This window comes from Pempheris klunzingeri, chromosome 12, assembly GCF_042242105.1.
Source record: "Pempheris klunzingeri isolate RE-2024b chromosome 12, fPemKlu1.hap1, whole genome shotgun sequence".
In the NCBI taxonomy this organism is placed as follows: domain Eukaryota; kingdom Metazoa; phylum Chordata; class Actinopteri; order Acropomatiformes; family Pempheridae; genus Pempheris; species Pempheris klunzingeri.
In genome coordinates this window covers 17,170,945-17,194,076 of record NC_092023.1, presented here as the reverse complement: position 1 = coordinate 17,194,076, position 23,132 = coordinate 17,170,945, and the positions used below count along the sequence as shown (strand labels likewise).

Sequence of the window (23,132 nt, the reverse complement as noted above, 5' to 3'; positions counted from 1 at the left end):
CTCCTGCTGGACGACCAGCTGTGGTTGGCTAAAACACAATGGGGAAAGCATAAAAAACCTGAGTGGACAGACCTGAACCCTGATCACAACTATTTGCAGTTCTTTCAACATCTGATGATGATCTTCTGTGTCTTTGGTGTTGTATCAACTCAACTTCATGTCTTAAAGTAGTGATGGACTGTCGGACTGTCGTTTCTTTATATTTAAGTTGAGTTGTTTTTGCCATAATATGGATAAGAATAGGGCTTTTCACTGTATAGACCTGTGTACCAACCCTGCCTCTGCACAACACAACTGATGGTCTCAAACACATTAAGAAGGCAAGAAATTCCATAAATGAACCTTTGACAAGGCACTAAGTGAAAACCATTAAAGGTGACGACTTTATGAAGCTAACTGAGAGAAAGCCAAGAGTATAAAGGTGTCATCAAAGCAAAGGGTGGTCACTTTGAAGAAAATATCAAATTATATATCGTGATTACATTTATACCTTTTAGTGCTGTCATACCTCATTACATCATATTCTATTTGTTACAAAGTTGTTGCAAAGTGGAGGGAAAATGGGGAATCTGGGGAGGAACTTTAAACTTAAACCAGACCAGACACACACACACACACACACACACACACACAGCGTACCTGAGAAGTCCAGAGCACACACTCCTCTCTGATGGAAACCTTTCAGCAAAGAGAGACACTTCAGAGTCTGGATGTCCCACACATGGATAGCTGGGTCCCTTCCCACCTGCACACACACATCACACTTTTTCATTAATTTAATTCAAATATACTGGATCTTGTGTGTGTGTGTGTGTGTGTGTGTGTGTGTGTGTGTGTGTGTGTGTGTGAGAGAGGTAAAGCGGCGTGAATTTTGGTTTTAAACCATCATTGTGAGGACCTTTTTCCTGGTCCACACAACTTCAAAGAGGGTTAAGACTTGCTTTTAAGATTAAGGTTATAATTAGGTTAAGGTTGGCATTAGGCATTTAGTTGTGATGGTTAAGGTTAGGTTAGGGTAATGCATATTGTCAATGAGTGTCCTTACAAATATAGAGAGACAAGAAAGACCATGTGTGTGAGTGTGTATGTGTGTGTGTGTGTGTGTGTGTGTGTGTGTGTGTGTGTGTGTGTGTGTGTGTGTGTGAGTGTACCTGTCCCGTAGCAGCGTAGTCCTTCAGTGGGTGGATGCTGAGGCTCAGGATGTCGTCGTCATGGCCGAGGTAGAAGCGCTGGCTGTGCAGCTGCCGGTTGTAGACCACGCCCACTGCTGCCACATGGTACAACACCTCCCCGCCCTGAGTGTAGAAAAGGTTGTTCCTGCAGTCGTACCCACGGTACCTGCTCACACACACACACACACACACACACACACACACACACACACAGACACACATACGCACACATACAGTCTGAACATAAGAGCTCAGTAATTTATAAAGAGTCTGACACAGTGCAGCTTTAGTGGGACCTTCCTCTTCTACTACATCTGCTGTCACACCTGTACAAGTAAACTGATCCAACAGGTAAACACATGCATCTGCGTGACTATCAGGCTCATCGGTACTGAATAACACATTTCCGAAAGCCTGTAGAATCTCGTCTCTCAGCAAATTTCACAGTTTTCTTTGAACATACTGTCGTATAACATGAAAGTACATTATTTCTATCACAGGTTTACATCTTCATGAAACTCTAAGCATAAGACTAAGACATCTCACTCTCAGTGTAGGTCCCTATAGTGAGAGTCTATTATTAGTGTATTTCATAATAAAACACTTCACTGGAATCATGTTTTATTTTGGAAAATTAAGGAGAATTTGTATCAATCAAGTTCTAGCCCAGTCTGTTATAACATAGAGATGATAGTGCAATAAAACTTTGGAAACGTTATATGAGAACTTGAGTATATTTAAACCTGGACCCCATTTGTACATATCATACTATCTAAGTGATTGGCAGATAAATATTAAAATGGATAAATAAATAAACCCTTACCCTAACCCTAACCTAAACCCAGTTCTAACCTGAAGCTTAAAACCAAGTCTGAACCTTAAAACAGCCGTTTGAAACTGTGGGAACTGGCCAAAATTTCCTAACTGCCCAAAAATGTCCTCACTCTGTTGGTTAAAAACGATATTATGGTCCTCAATATGTAGCAAATACAAGACCACACACACACACTGATCTATTACCCATGCACAAACTGCAGCCGGAGGCCTTGGTCTGGTCCTCTCTGTCTCTTCAGAGATCCAACCTGCTGCTTCTTCTCTCTGCTCTGCTGCCGCAACTGAGGCAGGTCCTCCTTATACACCTGCATAAACACACACACACACACACACACACACACACACACATATATGAAAGTGCTGGACAGAATAAACAACATACAGATTATTTTGATTTTTCAGAGTTGTAGGCCACAGCAAACTCCCTCAATCACACTATATGGCCTGTTCGCATCTCTGAAAGCAATATGGCGACGTAGTTCCAAAATATAGAGCCTGATTATCCCCAAAATTGAAGTAAGATGAAGAATCTTTTTTCATGTTGCACAATGAATATTTTTTTGACACTACAGAGTGTCAAGATCATCAGCATCTAAAAGGCAGAGATTTCCTTTTGTTCCTTCATCATCTTTGTTTTAAAATCATACACCATCTCCTGAAGAGCCTTCATCACAACGCAATCGTCAATACATGATCTAACATAATGGCATAAGGCCTCTACTGTCCACACATTTCTCTGCATCTCTATATCGGTAGAGAATGAAACTGAACACACTCTGCAGTGTTTTTCGCCCTCAGCAGAGGCAACGCCTGCTCATTTTTCATGCAAATTATTCTGTTGAGGGTGAGTTGGCGCATTTCAGTCGTCTGAGAGTTTCACAGGGAGAGACTTTGCTCCCAGGAGGTTCAGGACTGGCAGCGCTCCACTTTCATACTGCTTTCCATTTACAAAACTGCATATTTCTGGAGTGCCATGGAGGATCAGTGCGGTGAGTTATACTTCGTTTCACTGTGACTGGAATCCAGACTCCCTGTTTCCTACACAACTTTTCCCACATTTTCTTCACTGTATCTTAAAGACAAATAATGAGAAAACAATAAAACACATTTTCTTCTTCCTCCTTGGTAGATGCAAGCCCAGTCTGCACCATGGATGTATAAAGAGAGATGGATACAGCGTTGGAGGTGGGACCCTGTTCATCCCTATGAAAGTTGCTCAGTAGCGCTTGAAGCCAAAAAATGGGGTTGAATGATTTAATGATTTAATGATTTAATCTTCTAGACTTTCCAAATGTTGTTGGACCAAATTAATCTAATTCTGAGTGAAAGTCATTATAAAACACTCTCTTCAAAGCCACCAGACTCTATTGACCAAAATAGTAACTTTACTTCACAGAACACCTTGAATTGCTGATCTTCTGCTGCCTCGTTCAGTTAGTGTAACTTTGGTGTTTTAAAGAGTTAATTCAGATCCACACTAACTTTTTAAAAGACAGCCATGACACTAAAAACTCCCATGTTCTGGGAGGTAAAATGATGACAAAAATATTTGTCAATGGAGTCTGGTGTCTTTGAAGAGAGCGATATAACGTCTGTTTGTGGTTAAACCAAAAGGATCTTACAGGTCTGTCTCTGTAGGGATCCTTTCCATAATGTTGCTAGACACTTAGAATAACAATCTGAGCCTGTCAGTGGCAAAAACAAACACTTTTAGTGGACGTGCTTTGATCAGGTGCAGTTGCCCCAAAGAATTGCGTTGCAGCCTGTTTGGTGGCTGCTGGCTGAGGAGATCTACTGGACTACTACTACGACTACTACTACTACTATTTAGACACCAACAAGTTAAAAAAAAGTTTAAAAATTCCAGAATTATCCTTCCAAATAAATATATAACCAATAATCTAAAAATATGACCTTCATGATGACACACGATGGTCTGTCCAAAATTTTCTGACAATTCATCAAATATTTGTGGAGATATTTTGGTATGGACCAAGGATACAAGCACGGCTACAACAGAAACAGGCAGAGTCAAGGAGGGAAGAAAAGTAAGTTGGAAGATGGCTAGAACAAGGAAACTAAGGGGGGTTATAGGCAAAAAGGCAGGAAGAGGGAAGGGAAATAATGAGGGAATACAAAATCAACAATAATCCATGTTTTCCATCTCGTTCCAATTAAACTTTGGGTTTCTGGTAAATCTAAACACACATGCACTCTCTGTATCTTTGTCTGTCACACACATGCACGCACACGCACACACACACACACACACACACACACACACACACACACACACACACACACTTTGTGTGCACAGCACATTGTTGCACACTAGCAGCGCCCGGCAGCAGCTGGCTTTGGAGATAAGGCGTGCTTTAGCAGCACCATGGCAACCACACAGAGCCCTGCCGCATTGTGGCTGATGGGAATACGAACGAGGAGCTGATACAGTTTAAACAACATTCACACATGTCAAAATCTGCTCTGTGGAGGCACGTCGGAGCAGCCAAGGGGCTCAATGCCTTGCTCAGAGGACTGTGGGTTGCCATGGAAACAACCCATACAGATGCTTCTTATCGTACCTGTCTGTCATAGTTGATTTGTGTTTCCTGCTCAATGTCGGAGTCAAGCTCCGGGACATCCGACACGTCGCTGTCCGACTCTTCACTGTTGGAGTCCCCATGGCTGTCTACAGAGGACATAGACAGACATGTTCTGTTTTACTTGCTTATTCACACCATCAAATTGGTGAACTAAGTAAAAGCAAACGGCAAATTCAAATTACTACCACAGAATTACTTATTAATTCAGCTTAGGTTGTAGGATAACTCCATGATAAAACCTGGACAAACAGAGCTGTACATATTCATATCTAAATGAATAGTAGGCACGAAAAGTATTGGAACTGGTCCAATAGATCACCTGCAACGTAATCCTTTGGGGCAGCTGCGCCTGACCGATTGTTATTCTAAGTGACAAAACAGTAGTTTCTGGTTGCTGGTCTACAGCTGCCTCGATCATACAATTTGTTTTTGTTATTGTGTGACTTTGGTGTTTCAAAGCGTTTGTTCTGATCGAACACAAAATTTGTGTAACACACAACTGATGAAGGCAGTGGTAGACAAGCAACTCCTCTATTTTGCCAAGTAAAATTACTGTTTTTGTCAATGGAGTCTGGTGTTTTTGAAGAGAGCGATAGAACAGCTGTTTGTGGTTAAACTAAAAGGATCTTCTAGGTCTGTCTCTGTAGGGATCCTTTCCATAATGTACTCAGAATAACAATCTGAGCCTGTCAGTGGCAAAAACAGTGGACGTACTTTCATCAGGTGCAGTTGTCTAACTGGATTACGTTGCAGCCTGTTTGGCGGCTGCCAGCTGAGGTGATCTACTGGACCAATTCCAACACTTTTTATATCTACCAGTCATTTATACACATTAAATATGTAAAAATAAGGCCCAGGTTTAAAAATACCAGAGTTATTCTTTAAAACCATCTTTAGAACCCTGAATGTGTGTGTCTCACAGCAGTTTCTATATCCTGATCAAAACAACATGGAACCACATCATGAGAGTTCACAGCCCAGTTAGTGACCACTAGAACTCTTAAAAGGACCCCAGAAACCCCTTCAATGACCTCTGGAGCCCTTTAAAGACTCTACCTAGTTCCTCAGGCTCTAATCGGCTTATTTTAGATGTCCTACTCAACTCTACCCTGTTTACCCACCTTGTATATTGATATCCAGGCCTCCGTTCATGACCGACTCGGGTAGAAACCTCCACTGGAAGAGGGCGTGGTCAGCCCCACCCGTGGTCAGCACCCACTGCAGGTCATGTGACCAACGGACATTGGTCACATGGGCTGAGTGACCAATGTACTTCTTGAATTTGGCTCCTTGGAGAAAACAAACCAAACACACTTAACTATAAAAAACAAGCAGAGTAAAAATGAGTAAAAGAGAGTAAAGACAAAGAAAAGTGGAAACCTTTCTTCAAGCAGGGGAAGCGGTAGAGCTTAACAAGGCCATGGTCGTCTCCGGTAACAAGCACTCCAGCAGCGTGATTGGCATCCACGGCGTTGATCTCGGTGAGATTGGAGTATTTAGGCCAGATGCCGCTGACCTCTGAGCCCAGGACACCACTCCAGGATGCCCAGCACTGACCTTTCACCTCCTCCTTACTGATGATCGGCTTCCCCACTGCAGGAGAGTCAAAGACAAATGTGTGTGAATCACAAATTCACTGTTTTTTCATATATTAGCATGCGCCAGTTCATCTCTCTGTAGATGCTCATGATAACAAACAGCCTACTTAGGTGGTTTTTTTTTAATCAATAATAATCATTTGAAACAGACAGAGGAGACAAAAAAAGGACTGTGTGGATGGTGCAGATTTTAATCTTCCATGCTGAGTCGAACCTCGGAGCCGAGAGTCTCTCTTGAAGTCTTGTGTGGAGACAATGAACAGTCTGTTACATCAGCACCACACAAACACACTCTCCCACAGTCTTGTGTTCTCAGTTCGCTCTGTCATCAAAGATATGGTATGATCTCATCTCTCCTTTCTTTTCTCATTCTTTCTTTTATCCATTATCCATCTTCCTGACTCGTTTTCTTTCCTTTTTCTGACCTGAGAGAAAAAATCCTGAAGGTTTTCATTATATCAAACCCTATCTTTTATGGTCGGCATTCTTTAGCCGTTCAGTGTTTCCCTTGTTGTCCACTCCTGCAGCAGACTCAAACTGACTTCACATGGACGAGGAATTCATAGGAAACGATGCTGCTTGTAATGCAGTGTAGAGATCCGTTAACCCATCAGACTTGGGATTTTATTTTTTTTAATAAGCCCTTAGGATCAACAAGGCTGAGCTCCTTGCTGTTTAACATACTGATCTATCATCAACACAAAAAGCAGGTAGAAAATAAATTTGATAGAATTAGATTTCCTTGTGATGATTCAGTACAAACCATATAACTGCAAAGTCTGTGGTTTGGGTCTGACTAGGGAACCTTCAGCTCCTCATCTTCCCTGTCGCTCTTCTATGTCAATTTTCATGAAGAGGAAAATATAACATTGCTTAATGAAACATCAGTTCAGTTCTTCACTAATTTGTTATTGTTTATCCTTGATTTGTGCTTTATTTGCTCCTTAAAATACTTAGTTCTAAAGTTCTTTACTTGTAGTGTTAGTGTTAAATAGAAAAGCTGAAGATATTAGTTGATAAACATTATGCATACATATATTATTTACATGCAATACATGCTACAGTTGCCATAGACTGAACATAAGAAGTGGACGTAGCCACTGTGACGTCACTTTTTGATGTGAGGACCGCTGCTTTGGCTTGATTTTGACCATTGCCATCTTGGTTTTGGAACCAAGAGTGACATTCAATCCGTGAAGACCTCACCTGGGATTGGTTAGGTTTAGGCATGATCCGCCTCTGATTGGTTAGTCAGCAGGTAGTCCTGCCCTAAAGCCTCCCCTCTTCCTGGTCTATTTTCCTCTAAATGGGACCATAATTTACTAAATGAACATCCTGCTGTGATGAAGAAGACTTTAAACGAGACCATGAACTCATGTTTACTGAGGTAATAAATCATGTTAGAAGATGGCTCATTTTCTCATAGACTTCCATCCAATCAAAAGTCTGTATTAATATGATTGTCAGTGGCACTGGTAGCTATGTTTGAGGCCTATGAATTGACCTCTTAGTAGCATGTGTGTTTAAGCACATCACAGAGAGCTTAAAATGATACACGTGTTAGTTTTGGCCGGGGTTGGGCTCAGGTTGAAAAATTGTGGAGTTTTTTGGGAGGTCTCCAATACAATGTAATTTTATCAAGGGGATGGCTTTTGTTGTGATAGAGCACAGGAAAAAACATTTTTTTGTTACTGCGGTTAGTGTTGATCCCAATTGGGAATTGGGGAAGGAATGCGTCTACAAAACAAGACAATTTTAGCCTTTTTTTGTCAGTGGATCAATTGCAAATCTGTCAGGGATGGATGAAGAGTCAGTGAACTGTCAGATGAAGCACTGCAGGCTGAACATCTCCAACATCACCGACTCCTGTTACTGCGTCCTGCTGCTGTGTGGAAAAATACAGGCTGTGTCTCACTGCATGATGGGAAAAGGATGATTATTCACTGACGTCTTTATTAAAACAACAAAGTCAAGAGTGCCAGCCCAAAAAGCGTTTGCTGCCCCCAGATTACAATAAGAAAGTATTGCATCTGCACCTACTGTTACCATGGTAACCACAAGTGTCGCCAAACCAGACTGAGATCTGCAGGATTTTAACTTTAAAAAACATTTCTGCAGTTCTTTTGTCTCTGATTATGTGTCTGTGTGTGTGTGTGTGTGTGTGTGTGAGCGTGTGTGTGTCTGTGTGTGTGTGTGTGTGTGTGTGTGAATGTGTGTGTGTGTGAGCGTGTGTGTCTGTGTGTCTGTGTGTGTGTGTGAGCGTATGTGTGTGTGTGTGTGTGTGTGTGTGTCTGTGTGTGTGTGTGAGCGTGTGTGTGTCTGTGTGTGTCTGTGTGTGTGTGTGAGCGTGTGTGTGTGTGTGTGTGTGTGTGTGCGTGTGTGTGTGTGTGTGTGTGTGTCTGTGTGTGTGTGTGTGTGTGTGTGTGTGTGTGTGTGTGTGTGTGTGTGTGTGTGTGTGTGCCTCCTCTGGCAGGTATACTGGAGAATTTCAGTTTTATTCAGTTTATGAATACATGCATGACTTCGACTGTGTCCACTGGTATCCAGCAGTGTGTCTTGGCGTGTACACACTCTCAAATGTATTTTTTCAGGCCCACTCTTGGACATTAAGCTAAAGTGATATCTAGAAACCGTTTTCTTTCATAATATTGGCAAGAGAGGAGATCAGGGCCCCTGTAGACATTAACTAGCCAGCTCCTAAAGGGTAAATGCCAGAATCATTGCAGGAGTTAGCAAGCTAGTTAGCTACATGCCTTATATTTACAGTGACACGAGTAAAGATATGCTTGTTATATTCATAGTGACATTTATTTTCTAATGTGTTAGCGTGATTACAGTATGATGATATGTCTCTGATTAATGGTGTTGTTAGCTAACTTAGCAAGCTAACCTTAATTAAAAATAAGTGAGAAACACTTAAACACAATAAAGTCTCAGTTGGTGTAAAGATGCTAAAGAATGATTTAGCTTGGTGAAACTGCTCATTACATCATCTAATTTTCAAAGATGTACATCACCTGCTAGCTAGCTAACTTGCTAACTATGTTCCACATACTAATAATCTAATATCTTATGTTTTATCCAGGAACTCCTGATCCTTTTATCAGCCAAAGCAGAGCAGACCACTCCTCCTGCTCCTGTGACTACATCCCCATACAAAACACACATCGTAGCTTAGTGGTGTGTCGTAGTTTGACGCCACTTGTGCGACCGTTGGTTGTGTCTTCTTTGTCTTACATTTCAACAGTTTTACCACAACTTTCTTGACTGTAAGATTATCTTTTAAACTGACAAACATCATGAGTGTAATTTATGGCACAATTCAAACTGGATCAAAACTTCATTTGTCTCTCGCCGTTGACAACCGTCAATGAATAGATAGAATAAATGTCCCATGTTCCTTGTGGTCACACACAGTACTATAGCAACAAAAAATCCCCTGCAGCCCAAAAAACATTTTCTCCATAGACACCACTGTATCCCCTACAGCTATAAACATGGTCAATTACTTTTTGTGTTGTATATTTTTAAGTCATGGGGGTTTAATCTTTATTTAATCGTTTTCCAAAACCCAGACAAGTTATCTTCTGAATAAGGTCACCGTCCACACTGTGGTACAAACTGTTCACCATATTTGCATATGCACTTATTCAGTAGGCTGCATACCTGAAACCTCACCGAGAAGCTCTCAAGCAGTTCTCATTGGACAGAACGCCATTTTCTGTTTGGTATCTAGGCCTTACAATACAACCATAACTGTTGGCCACTAATATGGAAAAGCAGCAAAATTCATTAACATTGTTGGAACATTAGGCTCGACCACAGAGACTCACTGGGCATTCGGTAGAAGAGGCGCTCTCCGGCTCCATCGTTGGTCTGCAGGATTTTGCTGTCCAGAGACCAGTCCAAGTGTGTGATGAAACTGGTGGATTTACTGCACTCTCCTACCTGCAGGCAGACAGGAAATAACCAGTCAAACTACAGGAGGGAAAGCAACATGGCCTGTCATGCATGTTAAAAAAAAGGAGCTTTTTCAGCATCAGCTTCAATGTCTGATGCAATTATGTGATCATGATGGCTGTTTTCTAACTTGTTTAAGTTCAAGTTTTCACATCCACAAGTTCTCTGACCTCCAACCCTACCTTCTTGTATCTCTGGGCGACAGCGTAGATGTCCACAAGTCCATCGTTGGAGCCGACAGCAAGGTACGCTCCGTCTGGAGAAAACTTCATCTCATGGATCACCTCCTTTCTGTCTTTGATGTGAACGACCTCAGTCATGTCTCTGAGACCGACAGAGGTAAACATCCCATTACATTCAGCAGTGTGTGTGTGTATGTATATATACGTGTGTTTTTGTGTGTGTGTGTGTGTACCTGACTCTCAGCACAGTGAAGGATCCGTCCTTCATACCCAGAGCCAGCTGGTATCCATCCACACTGAATGCCACGCTCCGCACCGCTTCCTCCATGTTACAGCGAGCGATGAGGGCGTGATCCACTAAACTCCACAACCTGACACACACACACACACACACACACACACACACACACTTACAGACTTTTTCCATGACTAACTTAAACTTTTTTCATAAACCTGTAGGGCTTCGGATCTAAATTCAGCCCATTTTTTTTACAGCGTTTTAAAGACCATGTGTCTGATTTAGGAGAATAACCTTCATGTCAGTCCTAATTTTAAAACTATGTTTTAGGTCAAAGAGTGAGTGGAGATTCAGACCAAAAACAGTGCAGGTGGCTGCATTGGTGGGGGAGTGCTGCATAACTGCATACCGCTGAGACATGACACATAATCCAGGAGGTCCAGTTTGAGTAACAGATTAATGAGTTTAAAGACTTATCAGAGGCCAAAACACTACACAATGGATTGTAGTACTCAGGATTTGGATGGTTATTACAGCAGCAGCTGTTTTCTCTTTTTAGCTTGTTTGTAAACAGTGACGTTACAGAGCAACCAACCAGGGAAATATTTGGATGTTTACTTGCATCTTCCAATACAATTACCTGTTAAAAAATGTAGCCAGTAAACTCGACCGAGGATCACAACATTGACCCGGACCTTGGCACTTAAATGGTCCGCCTGTGTCAACATTGGTATTTTTGCTAATTGTGACGTCATTTCTTGAAGTATCTTCAAAAATTTCAGATCCCAGATTTGTACAACCCAAGCTAAAAAGTAAATAAACCATAATCATTGATAAAAGTATTGAGATTGTGCCATATTTAATTAAAATTTGACTAATGACACAAAGCATACAGATCAAAAACAATTCTGAATGTAGAAACATAAGCAAAATATTTCATAACATTTGAATCATTTGCATATTTTAGTTTTTGAGCGAGCCTCATTTTTCTGAGTAGTGTGATGAAGATTTCATAGAACAGAAATATTTCCCCAGTGCCCACATTGGTATTTTTGCTTATTGTCAACATAGGCCTCCACTACACACTAACACGCTACCTAATTAACTACCGTACACACACTATAGACCGACACTATCTTTTTTACACTGTACACTGAGCATCATGAGGTCAGAGGTCAATGGACCACTTTGAAAATGACTCACAAAAATTTAGACTCCGTACTTCAACAGGACTGGAGTCGCTCTGATTCATAGACATAGACACAAACATGGACGTAGTCTCTGTGACATCACCCATAGGTTTCTGAAAATCCCAAAATCAAGCTCATTGGGAGGCTCTCTGGAGGACACCATCTTGGCAGTGCCTGACTCCACCTACTCCCGGCTAATCCAAAAATGGGCAAAGAGGCAGGCTGAAATTATACATAACTTTAAGCCTTAACATAATTTAAAGGGGTGAGTTACAAAAAAATTCCAGAAGGAAGTACAGAGGAATCCTAAATCACTTTCAGTCGGTCATAAGCCTTGTTGCCTCAGCATTTAAATAATCCATGGCAACGTGGTCAACCTGGCCTCTTCTCTTTTGCTAGCATAGGAGATCTCAGAGTTCCTCAGTAAAAGTTGTTTTCAGCAGCTTCGTGGAAAGGTCTGAAGAGGAAACTTGACTTTAACTTTTCTCAGCGTTTAGAACTCCTGGTAGTGAGATAAGACCCTTTGTGGATACGGCCCCAGAATTTCTCAGAAAAACACCAGCATTTTTGCCATCGTTTCCATTTTTACCATCGACAAATGTGCTCCCTGCACACGGTAAGGTGTAATTCTCCACAAGAAAGAAATGTAGTTTTAGGAACATGCCTCCAAAGTGGTTGTAGCACAGCTACACCTTGTTGAATTTGATAATCATTGTAACAGAATAAATGCCCCGGTAGAATGGTTAGCTTGGCTGTTGTAACAAAAGGCCAATTTAATGAAAATATGATTATATTCTATAAAAAATGAAGGAGCTGCATTAGTCAGCAGACAGCAGAAGTCACATCAGCATATTTCTTTGTCTTTACTGCTGCTGTATTACTTGCTGTATTTGTATAATGATATGATATATAATTGGTCTCCGAGGAATCTCCTGCAACACTGAGGGAAAACAGTGAACAGATGATGGTGATGAGCAGAAACCGCCACACCAGAAGTCACTCAAACACTAAACATGACCCTCCAGCGTAGCAGGTAGCGTCCAGTATGTGTGTTCCTGAAACTGACCTGACGGAGCGGTCGTCACTGCCGGTGACACCCAGAGGTTTTTTGGGATGAACATCCAGCGCCCAGAGCTCGCCCTCGCTGTGTCCCTGCATAATCAGCAGCGGCTTATCCCGATCCCTCACCATCACCTGGACGAACACAAATGGATGCAAGTCAAAGTCACCTTCAGGGACATCTGTTAAAAAATCTGGGTCGTACTTTTAAATATCCTAATGTTTAAATGACTGTTAGATACAAAAAGTGTCGGAATTGGTCCAATAGATCGCCGACAGTTGCCTAATTGGCTGCAATGGCTGCGACATAATCCTTTAATCAAAGTATGTTGATACTAAGCCTTTAAAAAAGCAAAGTCACACAATGACATAAAATAACTAACCGATCAGTGGAGCAGTAGTCGAGCAACTCTCACGCTCTGCGAGGTAAAATTACTGTTTAAATCAATGGGGTCTGTATTGTGTCATATACACACTGGTTATAGTGAGGTAAAGTGTGTGCGGGCCAATGAGGAGCCGGCGTTCAGCCACTTGGAATAAAAAGGTTTTAAAAACGTCTCTGCTGGGAGGAGCAGCAGCAGACTGGGATTTGTCTCCTAACCTCGAAGATCTCGCTGTCCTGCGTCCCCGCCAGTATTCGGTCAGCTCGCCAGCAGACGCTGCGAATAGATAGACCTGGAGGAGGAAGAGAAGGAGGAGGAGGAGGAAGATTAGATCAGCAGTCAAAAACTATTAACATTATTTAAGAAGGAAGGAGCTGTAACATAAATGAACAGTGAATCTAATTGAAATGTAACTGTAATGTAACTGTATTAGCACCAGTGATCGAGGTCGGAGCAGCTTGTGATCATCTGGAATCTTGTTTCACATCACAAAGAAAACTGTGATTGAGTAAAAAAAGAGGAGAGCAGAGGAAATGTGAAGGATGGAGGAAGGAGGAAAGAAAGACAGAGCAAAAGAAAAGCTGAGGTTGGATTGCTGGAAATAAAGGTCAAGAAAGAACAGGGAATGGGAGGAAATGAGGGGACGGAGTAAGATCGATGATTTTTGATGGTTTCTGATTCAACCTCTTGGCTTCAAAAAGTGAAATATCTATATCACGTTGAAAATACACATACGATAACATTGCGTACATAATCCAGCTCTTCTTTAATCATTTCTGTCTTTCTTGTCTTTCTATCTTTGTGAGGACAGTCATTGATCTAATGCGCTCCCTAGCCCCTTACCCTAACCTTAACCTAATTCTAACCTTAACCCACAAGTCTTAACCCACAAATGGCCCTTTAAAGCTGTGAGGACCCGGCAAAATGTCCTCACAACAATGGTTTAAAACCAAAACTTTAATTGTTTTTACTTCCTGTGTGGTTACTTTGGTTTTATTCTCACTTAAACCATCTTGTCTGGTTTTCTAACTGGACGTTAGTGGCTTTGTTGACCTGAGATGCTGAGATCCAGGATGTAGAACTTTTTTGGTTTGATGCGCCACTGAGCAACTTGCATAGGAATGAGCTACGCCTCCAACGCCATATGACTTGACTGACTTGAGTTTTTCCTCTCAGTACTCCTGTTCCCCTGCAGCTCAGATTTAATTAGCAGTGCCGTTCAGCACCGCAGCTCTCGCCAATTATCTGTCACTGATGGCATGAATTGGTGTGTGATGTTTTGTGTAACTTTGTTAGAAACTCCTCTCTGGGGGTTCACGAGCGACCTGATACCAGAGGGGTTTATGAGGAAAATTGGAAATAACTGGGTGAGACTTCCTGCAGTGTAAGAGTGGCGTAGTATTTCTGATTCGTTGTCTCAGAGGTGTTTATAGCAGCCAGAAAGTAGCAGAGAGGAAAACTTCACCGCAAATCACTTCTAAACCGCCCAGAGGAAAGAACAGTGATAAAAGAACGACTATATCTTGCTCACATTTCAATTTGAAGTTTTCCTTCCTCCTCCACACACTCTGCTCCTGAGAAACAAGACTTTGATTTATTTACTTTATTATGCTCCTCACTGAGATTTTTTTAATGTTCAGTCTCAGGTTGCTCCATTGTTTTTCAGGCTCTTTTATCTGTCAGCAGTGTGGAAGTGGAGCTTCGAACAAATGTCTCGCTATACTTGCCTCTGACAGAGAATACCGGTATTTATTCTCTTGTGAATCTGACTTATTTGCCCTGAAGTGTTCAGGAGATCATCAAAATTAAACCACTGTTTCTCAGTTCCTTTGTGCAGAAGAATATTGGTGCCAGGCCTAATGGGAAATAAAAAAAGAGTCAGAAGATTCTTTATATTTTTCAAGTCGAAATGTTGGGAATAATGTTGAACTTTTAGTATTAGTGCCAGTGAAGTTCTCTTCATCTCTAAAGCTCTTCGCCAATAATCACTCGTGTTTTATTGTGTTTATTTTAAACCTCTCTTTTAGACTAGAAAATAAACTGCCTACTTGAGCTTTAAGTCCGCCTACACTGAGGGGGAAGACAGTCCATCAATTTAAGTGCACAAAAGCTGCGAGCACAGACAACAAGTCAGCAACGCTTGTAATTCGTTATCCATGATGAGTTAGTCTCTGATAGTCAAGGCTGACGTTTGTTTTCTTCGGGTTTCTACATGGGACAGGTGATAGGGAAGGGACGAATCAGGGAAGGAGACGCTGTGATTGATCCAACGTGACCCAATCAGGAAGTGAATGTAGACGTCTGGGTCATTCGTTTCCGTTTCCTTCCATTTCCTCATTAATCTCACTGTTACCAAATAAAATAAAATATCGTCAGGAGAATTTGCAAAAGTCTCCATTTTAGGGAGGTAGTGAAGATGCTCGGCGTAAACATAGCAAACATTGTGCCTTTTAAAATGAAAACGCATCAGTGTGGATGTAGCCTAAAAAAAAAATGCTACCTTCTGCAGTCTGAGCCTCCTCTAAAGCTCTCTGAGAGGTGGAGGAGTGACTTCTCCAAAATGAGGCCTTTTCCAGCTCTGAGTGGGAACTGAGATGACAAAACCTTTACCTCCCTTCTTTGGTCTTTTCTTCTCTAACTTCCTCTCCAGAAATCTTTAGAGAGGAGACTTAAAAAGGAGGCCAGGGGCTTAAATGGTTCACCCCCGCATGTTTTTTCTAAGAGGAATACGCCTCCCTCCTGCTTGGGGACGGCATTTAGGAGTGAAGAGGAGAAGAGGAGTTCAAACATTCACCAAAATCAGGTCAGTTTCTGTTTCCTGCCGACGACAGGAGACAGACTTTTACATCCTTGTTACTGAAAACTTCCCAGACGCTGTCATAGAAAAGAAAGAGAAATCAGGTCATTCCTCTCTCCGACTAAAGACAGAAGAAGTCTTCAAATATCTTCAAGGGGAAGAGAGAAGGACTGAGATGGAGATGAAGGATTCAAGCTTTCTAGAGGATGACGAATTCAGATGAGACTTCAGCTGACAGGAGAGTCTTTGACTCCAAAATGACCTTTTCTCTTCTCTTTCCTTCATTCTGCAGGGGGCAGAGGGGAGGTGGCATGCAGCGTTTGCCTTTAGAAAACAGATATGGTGATATTTATCCTCTGTGGGTTTATTCAGGTTTAGATAAAAGGTTTAAATAGCCAGGCAGGGTGTTTTTAGCCGAAAGATGCAAAGGCCAGAGCTCTCATTCATTTTCATTCGTACATTCATTCATTCAACCTTTATTTAAATCTCAGTGAATCAGTGAGGGCATGCCCTCGTTTTCAATGATCTCGAGAATACGCTTAAAACAGACTGAATATTGATTTATGATGACAAGCTGCTGTTAGGGACTTTTTGAATAAACAGAAACCAATGCCTGTCCTGTCTTTCCTATTAGAGAAACCCACCCAGCCTACTGATACCACATGCAATGATGCGCAGAGTAACTGTAATCAATCTCAGAGCAGAGACTCAAGTCGCGCCGACACATATACGGATATTTCTAAAAACATTTTCCCCATCTGTTTGCAAAAAAATATCATTCACACCAACAGTGCTTTAGACACGACAATGCAAAAGCAATGCTTTAAAATGCTCGCACAAGCACACCGGGCCAGCAGGTGGTGATAGTACATCATGTTAAACATCACAGAAGAACATGGTGAGTGTATGTTTGCGATGTACGTTGAGCTACGTACAGAGAGGTAGATTAAGAACTACTGGATGCAATATATTGGTCTCCGCACAGTGTTGTAATGATGAAGCTGGTCGCCTTGTAAACTTGTAGCTGCCATCTTGGGTTCATGGCACACGTCCAATAAATAACAACTGCCATGTACAAGTTGAGGTCAGTTTTCAGTGAGCCAGACCTGTTTTCTGCCATTTTCTTGTGTACGGGAGGCCAAAACATATCCGTGTATGTGTGGACGGGGCCTGAATCTAGTGTGTTAAGAGCAGTGTTGGTCAAGTTACTTGGAAATAGTAATAAGTTACTGATTACTGATTACTTCTCCAAGAAAGTAATCCAGTTACTTTACTGATTACTTACTTTTAAAAGTAATTAGGTACTTTAATTACTTTACTCAGTTACTTTTCAAAAACATGATGCACAACCTGAATACACTATAAAGCAATAGACCTTTCAGCCTAATTCTATTCTTTCTGCATATTCCATTATAGAAAATTGAATCAAATGAAACTGTCTTTTTTAAAACTTGTTTTATCAGTTTCAGTCTTTTAACTTTATGCACATAAACTTATGCACATTGCATCACTAAGTCCTGTCGCTCTCAAGTCTATTTTCACCTGTTTAGCAGGAGAGGGGCCCTCCAAGTTTCGCCCGGTGGAACTGGATGTGGTAGCCGCAGCGGGCATGTCGGTGGGGGGAACCGGGGGTTTGACATTCCCGTGCCGGCTAGCTAGGTGCTTGGTTAAATTTGAGGTGGAATTTTTTGATGTGGATAAAAGTTTTCTTCCCACGCAGAGTGAACAGCGGACGCTAATATTTTTGTCACCTTTTACCGAGTCAAACTCATAGTAATGCCGGTACTTCCAACCATTAAACGCTGTATGTTCCTGCTCTCTCCCGCGCTCCATGTTGTCTGTTGTTCTTCACTTCACCTGTCTGTTGTTTACCACTGACGTCGCGCCGCTAATACGTCATTGTCACGAGACAGTCTCACAAAACAAAATCACGATTTAGTAACGCAGTAGCGCAGCCTGAAAGTAACAGTAAACTAATTACTGTTTTTGCAATTGTAATCCCTTACTTTACTCGTTACTTGAAAAAAGTAATTAGATTACAGTAACGCGTTACTTCTAACGCGTTACTGCCCATCAGTGGTCAAGAGTGGGGGCAGGGGTGTGTCTGTAGATCACCATAATATCAATGAGCACAGGAAAATTAGCTAGTACCCAATTGTTTGTCAGAGCTTCCTCAGTTTCTGTGTTTATTGAGTGCTTTATTAAATAGGGGTCATTGTATTTTTGAGTGAAGCACTTTCTGTTATATTTGATTTGCATGAAAAGTGCTATACAAATACAGACTGATTGACTGGTTGATTGACGTGATACTGAAATTAGACTGTGTGGCTTCCATATATCTAAGAATTGAGGCTTAAATAAGTCTGGATTCTATTTCTAATCACAAACAGCAAAAAATTATAATATAAATCACAAGTATAATGTTAAAATAACTCCAGCTAAGAAACATAGTTCAATTATTTTCACTGGAACACTCTCCTTTGTTCCCTGAGCTTTGATGGATATTTAAAGTCCCCCTTCACTAAAAAATGCTCACTTTTCTTCAGTGTGATGTTGTATTTTTAGATGCATTTGCTGATATAGGAAAGTTTCTCTGAACTCACCTTAAATGAAAACTATTTTTAAACATGGGCCCTATTTGTACATATTCTGGTGTCTAAATGACTGGTAGGTACAAAAAGTGTTGGAATTGGTCCTGTAGATTACTTTAGCCAGCAGCCGTCAAACGGGCTGCAATGGCTGCAACGTAATCCTTTGGGGCAACTGCAATACAAAAATACATCAGTTGTTGTGTTGTTGTGTGTAGGTGTGTGACTTTAGTGTCATTATTCGGTGGTTTAGTTCCAATCTAACACAATATTTGTGTAAAATCAAACAACACAAACCAGTTAACCGGTCGAGGCAGCACTAGACCAGCAACTCCTGTGTTCTGTGAGGTAAAATTACTGTTTTTGTCAATGGAGTCTGGTGTCTTTGAAGAGAGTGATATAACGATAATGTTGTCAGACACCGAGAGAATAACAATCTGAGTCTGTCAGTGGAAAAAACAAACACTTTTAGTGGACGTACTTTGATCAGGTGCAGGTATCCCAAAGGATCACGTTGCAGCCATTGCAGCCTGTTTAGTGGCTGCTGGTTGAGGTGATCTAATGGACCAATTCCAACACTTTTTGTACCTTCCAGTCGTTTAGACACCAGAATATGTTCAAATAGGGCCCAGGATTAAAAACACTGGAGTTGTCCTTTAAATTTCAGTTTAATGTGGACAAACAACACAACTAGTCTGGAGCCGATCATTGTCCTGTATGCAACATTCAGAAGACTGGTGTGTTTCTTTTGTCCAAACTGTGTAACTGTCACTTTGTGTTTTGCTGATATCTCTGCTGTGTTTTGGTGTTTCTGTTGTTCAGTACCTTTGTATCCCTGCTCGGTCTCTCGTAGGTCGATCTTGGTGATCGGTTTGAAGTCGACGTCCCACAGTCGGACACAGCCATCTCTGCCTCCTGTGGCAAAACCCTCCTCACAGGAATACATGCTGAAGATACCAGCCTGCACACACACGTATACACACACACACACACAGATGCGTATAGTCACAGAGATATTCATTAACATTAAATGATAAAGAAAAATGTAACAATCTGCCCTCTTAAAGTGAGCAAATCATATTATGATATTCTTCTTTTTTTTCCTTACAACAAATTCTCCTTGTTGTTTGATACTAAATTTATGCATCACTACAGTATTTGAGTGTGTGTGTGTGACACATTTCCCAAGATTCAATATTCCCACAAAACTGTTTTTTATCACAGTCAGAAGTCTTCTGAAACACAGTCTTGTTTGTTTGTAGGTTCCCGCAGAAGGTTTCACTCATCTCCTGTTCATTGGCACGTTTTTGCCGCAAATCCACATGAAAAAGATTATTTTGAAATGGGGTTTATTCTGCAATAACGACCGACATCCTGTACATTATCCCTTGAAGGCCAAATGCTCACTGAATGCCCAATAATAAATTTGATTTAACTGGACAGATGGAATATATTTATTACTTTTCCAAAAAGCCAAGTGTATAGAAATTATATTTATGCATGTTGAGCAAATGCAGTGGTTAGAGCAGTTATTTCCCATTATCGATGACAAACAGCAGCCTAAACGTCATGTGGGAGACATTTTATGGACGATACTCTGCCGTTGAGAATCTGTTGAGCTTCACAACGCTGACAGAGACACTGACTTAAAGAGCCATTGCTATGGACCACAGACTGTATAAAAGAGATGGACGAAGCCTCCAGGTCTGAACAATGAAGCCAATGCCGAAGAGCCTTGAACCTGCATTCTTTCTAATGTCCGACTGTATTGGCTCCAGGGTGGCTTCCTGCTGACTAACCAATCAGAGGCTGTCCTTGATGAATGAACATCACTTCTGGCTCCAAAAAACCAAGAAGGCGGTGGCCATAAAGCCAAACTGGAGGCTTGAAAATGGCAGTCAACAAACCAATGGGTGGTAACGTCTACTTCCTATTCAAAGTCTATGCTATGGACACATGAGACAGTGTATTGTGGTAGTGGCAGTGGTGTAAACTTACAGAGTTTTAGAGTGGAGGAGATCCGCTCTTTTGCAAGTTTGCATGTTGAAAATAGTTGCATGGTTCAACCCCCCACTTCCCTTTTCGAGAATAACGACACACGGCACTGAAATTGTCCATTTCGCTCATCTCTGAGCTTATTGTTTTGTCACTATTTGTTGACAAGTCACATAACAACACAAACAAACTAACTGTCTGAGACAGCAGTAGACCAGCAACTGCTGTGCAAAATTACAGTTTTTGTCAATGGAGTCTGGTGTCTTTGCAGAGAGTGATATAACAGCTGTTTGTGGTTAAACCAAAAGGACCTCACAGGTTTGTCTCTGTAGGGATCATTCCCATTATGTTGTCAGACACTTAGAATAACAATCCGAGCCTGTCAGTGGTAAAAACTAACACTGTAACATGCTTTCACTCACATGGCACTCAAACTGTCCCTTTGGCCCATCTCTGCACTCAGTGTTTCTTCACTATTTGTTGGCAACAGTGGAATGAAATTTGTCAGTTTTTGTTTATGAAGTTCAGTATTTATTTTATTATCTTGTGTTCATTGAAGGATTTTCCTTGGGGGCCCACAGACCAGAGGACCTAAGCAACTGCTTATATCACTGTATGAGTAGGGCTAGCTTGATTAATCCAAAAATTAATCAGCATAATAATCGATAATGAAAATAATTGTACCTAGACCTACAGTCAGCAAATGTACTTTTTCTCAAACAAAAGCCATTTAGCTGTTTGCTGATACATTGAACTTTCCTTCCAGTTATGTTAAAAAACAGTACAGGCATGCCAAAGAGGTATCTGTCAGCTGTAATGACACTCACCCCGTGAGCAGCCTGAACTGTTCGTATCAGGTTGAGTCCCTTCCAGACGTAAATGTCCCCGTTGAGCGCCCCGGAGTATGTGACATCATCTTTAGCCGAAGCCACACAGAGGATGGTCTGCAGGTCGCCTGTCTTCCCGAAAATCCCTCGCTTTGGAGTGAGAGCGTTACCACACAGAGACCAGAACTACAGAGAGAGGACACACGGACCCTTCTCAGACTTGGATAATGAACATTTCTGGATTCATCTGTCTGTTATGGCATAAAAGTGACAGCTTTTATATTAGAACAAAGGGGGCCCAGGTTTAAAATACTGAAGTTGTAGCTCCTGTATGTTTTTATTACAGAGATGTTATAGTTATACTCATGCAGCTGGTGCCCTTTTTATGTTTCCCCCCCTCAGGCGGCCTGAGTCCGCCACTGTTCGAGTCTATGATATGATATGATATATGTCAGAATCACCACGCCAGCTGTGTGTATTGTGCGTTACCTTGATGTGTTTGACTCCGCAGCTGACCAGACGGTTCTGCTGAAATGGATCCCAGCAGATATCGAAGATCTGGGGAAAGAAGAGATGTTAACACACACACACACATAGACACGCGCGCATATACACACGCACACACACATTAACACACACTAACACGCACACCCTAACACACACATACACATACTAACACACACACACACACACTCTCACCCTGTCTGAGTGTCCGGTGGCCGTAGCCAGGATCTTCCCTCTCTTCCACTCCCAGATACACACTGTGTTTTTGGCGTCCAGGCCGACCGATGCTAAACGCTACAAAAAAGAGAGAGAGAAAGAGAGTTACTAATCTAAATGGGACATCGTCACAGAAAACATCTGTTTACTATCATAGAATAGACATAAATACTGTGATTTTCTTTGCGAAGTAATAAACCAAGTGCTTGGAGTTGCTTAAACACATCCATAAAACATGAATCATGCTTCAGTTGCAGTGGGTTAACCAAATAAAATACATTGATAGTGAATGTTCCATTAAATAGAAGCCAGTAGTAAAATAAAAGCCAGACCTCAAATAATGGCCTGGGGTGTGGTTGACACAAATAAATAAAAGCTGGGCCCAAATAAAGGCCCTGTCTCTAAAATAAGCCTGCTTCATAAATGATGCTGATGCTGGTATAAATAAAGATTTCCTGTCAACCCTAATAACACTGTGAAAACTAAAATGTTGAGAAGCCAATAAACCTAAATAAGATGTTTCTTTTGGCAATTAACTTTAATTTGTCAAATTATCCAATTGACTGTCTCCAAGTTAAAGAAATGTTTAGACCTGTAAAATCCTTTTTGTTTAACCACAAACAGCTGTTATGTCACTCTCTTCAAGGCCACCAGACTCCATTGACAAAAATATCATTTTACCTTGGAGAACACAGGAGTTGTTGGTCCACTGCTGCCTCAGTTTGTTTGTGTAATTGTGTATTAAACACCAAATTCACACAATAACACAAACAAGTTAAGTGATTGAGACAGCAGTGGACCAACAATTCCTGTGTAAAGTCACTGTTTTTGTCAATGGAGTCTGGTGACTTACCAAGCACTATAACAGCTGTTTCTGCTAAATAAAAAGGATCTTGCAGGTTTATCTCGGGTCTCACAAGCAAACACATTAGCATGCCCGAGGCTTGTAACGTCTGTAGCATCAGGAAAAGTTGCTCTAAAGTAAA

At 41.4% G+C, this 23,132-nt stretch overlaps 2 protein-coding genes across 2 annotated transcripts in view; both read right to left on the bottom strand.

The window, feature by feature from the left end:
• rps27a (ribosomal protein S27a) overlaps positions 1-23,132 on the bottom strand; it is a 263,072-nt gene that overhangs the window by 108,676 nt on the left and 131,264 nt on the right. The gene's annotated exons all lie outside the window — the stretch shown is intronic.
• The window catches only part of LOC139210755 (echinoderm microtubule-associated protein-like 6), an 85,266-nt gene that overhangs the window by 35,931 nt on the left and 26,203 nt on the right, over positions 1-23,132 (bottom strand). The window contains exons 3-17 of the mRNA XM_070840901.1: positions 22,126-22,224; positions 21,916-21,984; positions 21,427-21,612; positions 19,430-19,565; positions 13,438-13,511; positions 12,844-12,971; positions 10,583-10,720; positions 10,350-10,491; positions 10,041-10,155; positions 5,990-6,202; positions 5,731-5,898; positions 4,589-4,695; positions 2,193-2,311; positions 1,152-1,338; positions 640-745 (exon numbers count right to left, since the gene is read on the bottom strand). Of these exons, the coding sequence (XP_070697002.1) occupies positions 640-745; positions 1,152-1,338; positions 2,193-2,311; positions 4,589-4,695; positions 5,731-5,898; positions 5,990-6,202; positions 10,041-10,155; positions 10,350-10,491; positions 10,583-10,720; positions 12,844-12,971; positions 13,438-13,511; positions 19,430-19,565; positions 21,427-21,612; positions 21,916-21,984; positions 22,126-22,224 (1,987 nt within the window). The remainder of the gene's footprint in view (positions 1-639; positions 746-1,151; positions 1,339-2,192; positions 2,312-4,588; positions 4,696-5,730; positions 5,899-5,989; positions 6,203-10,040; positions 10,156-10,349; positions 10,492-10,582; positions 10,721-12,843; positions 12,972-13,437; positions 13,512-19,429; positions 19,566-21,426; positions 21,613-21,915; positions 21,985-22,125; positions 22,225-23,132) is intronic.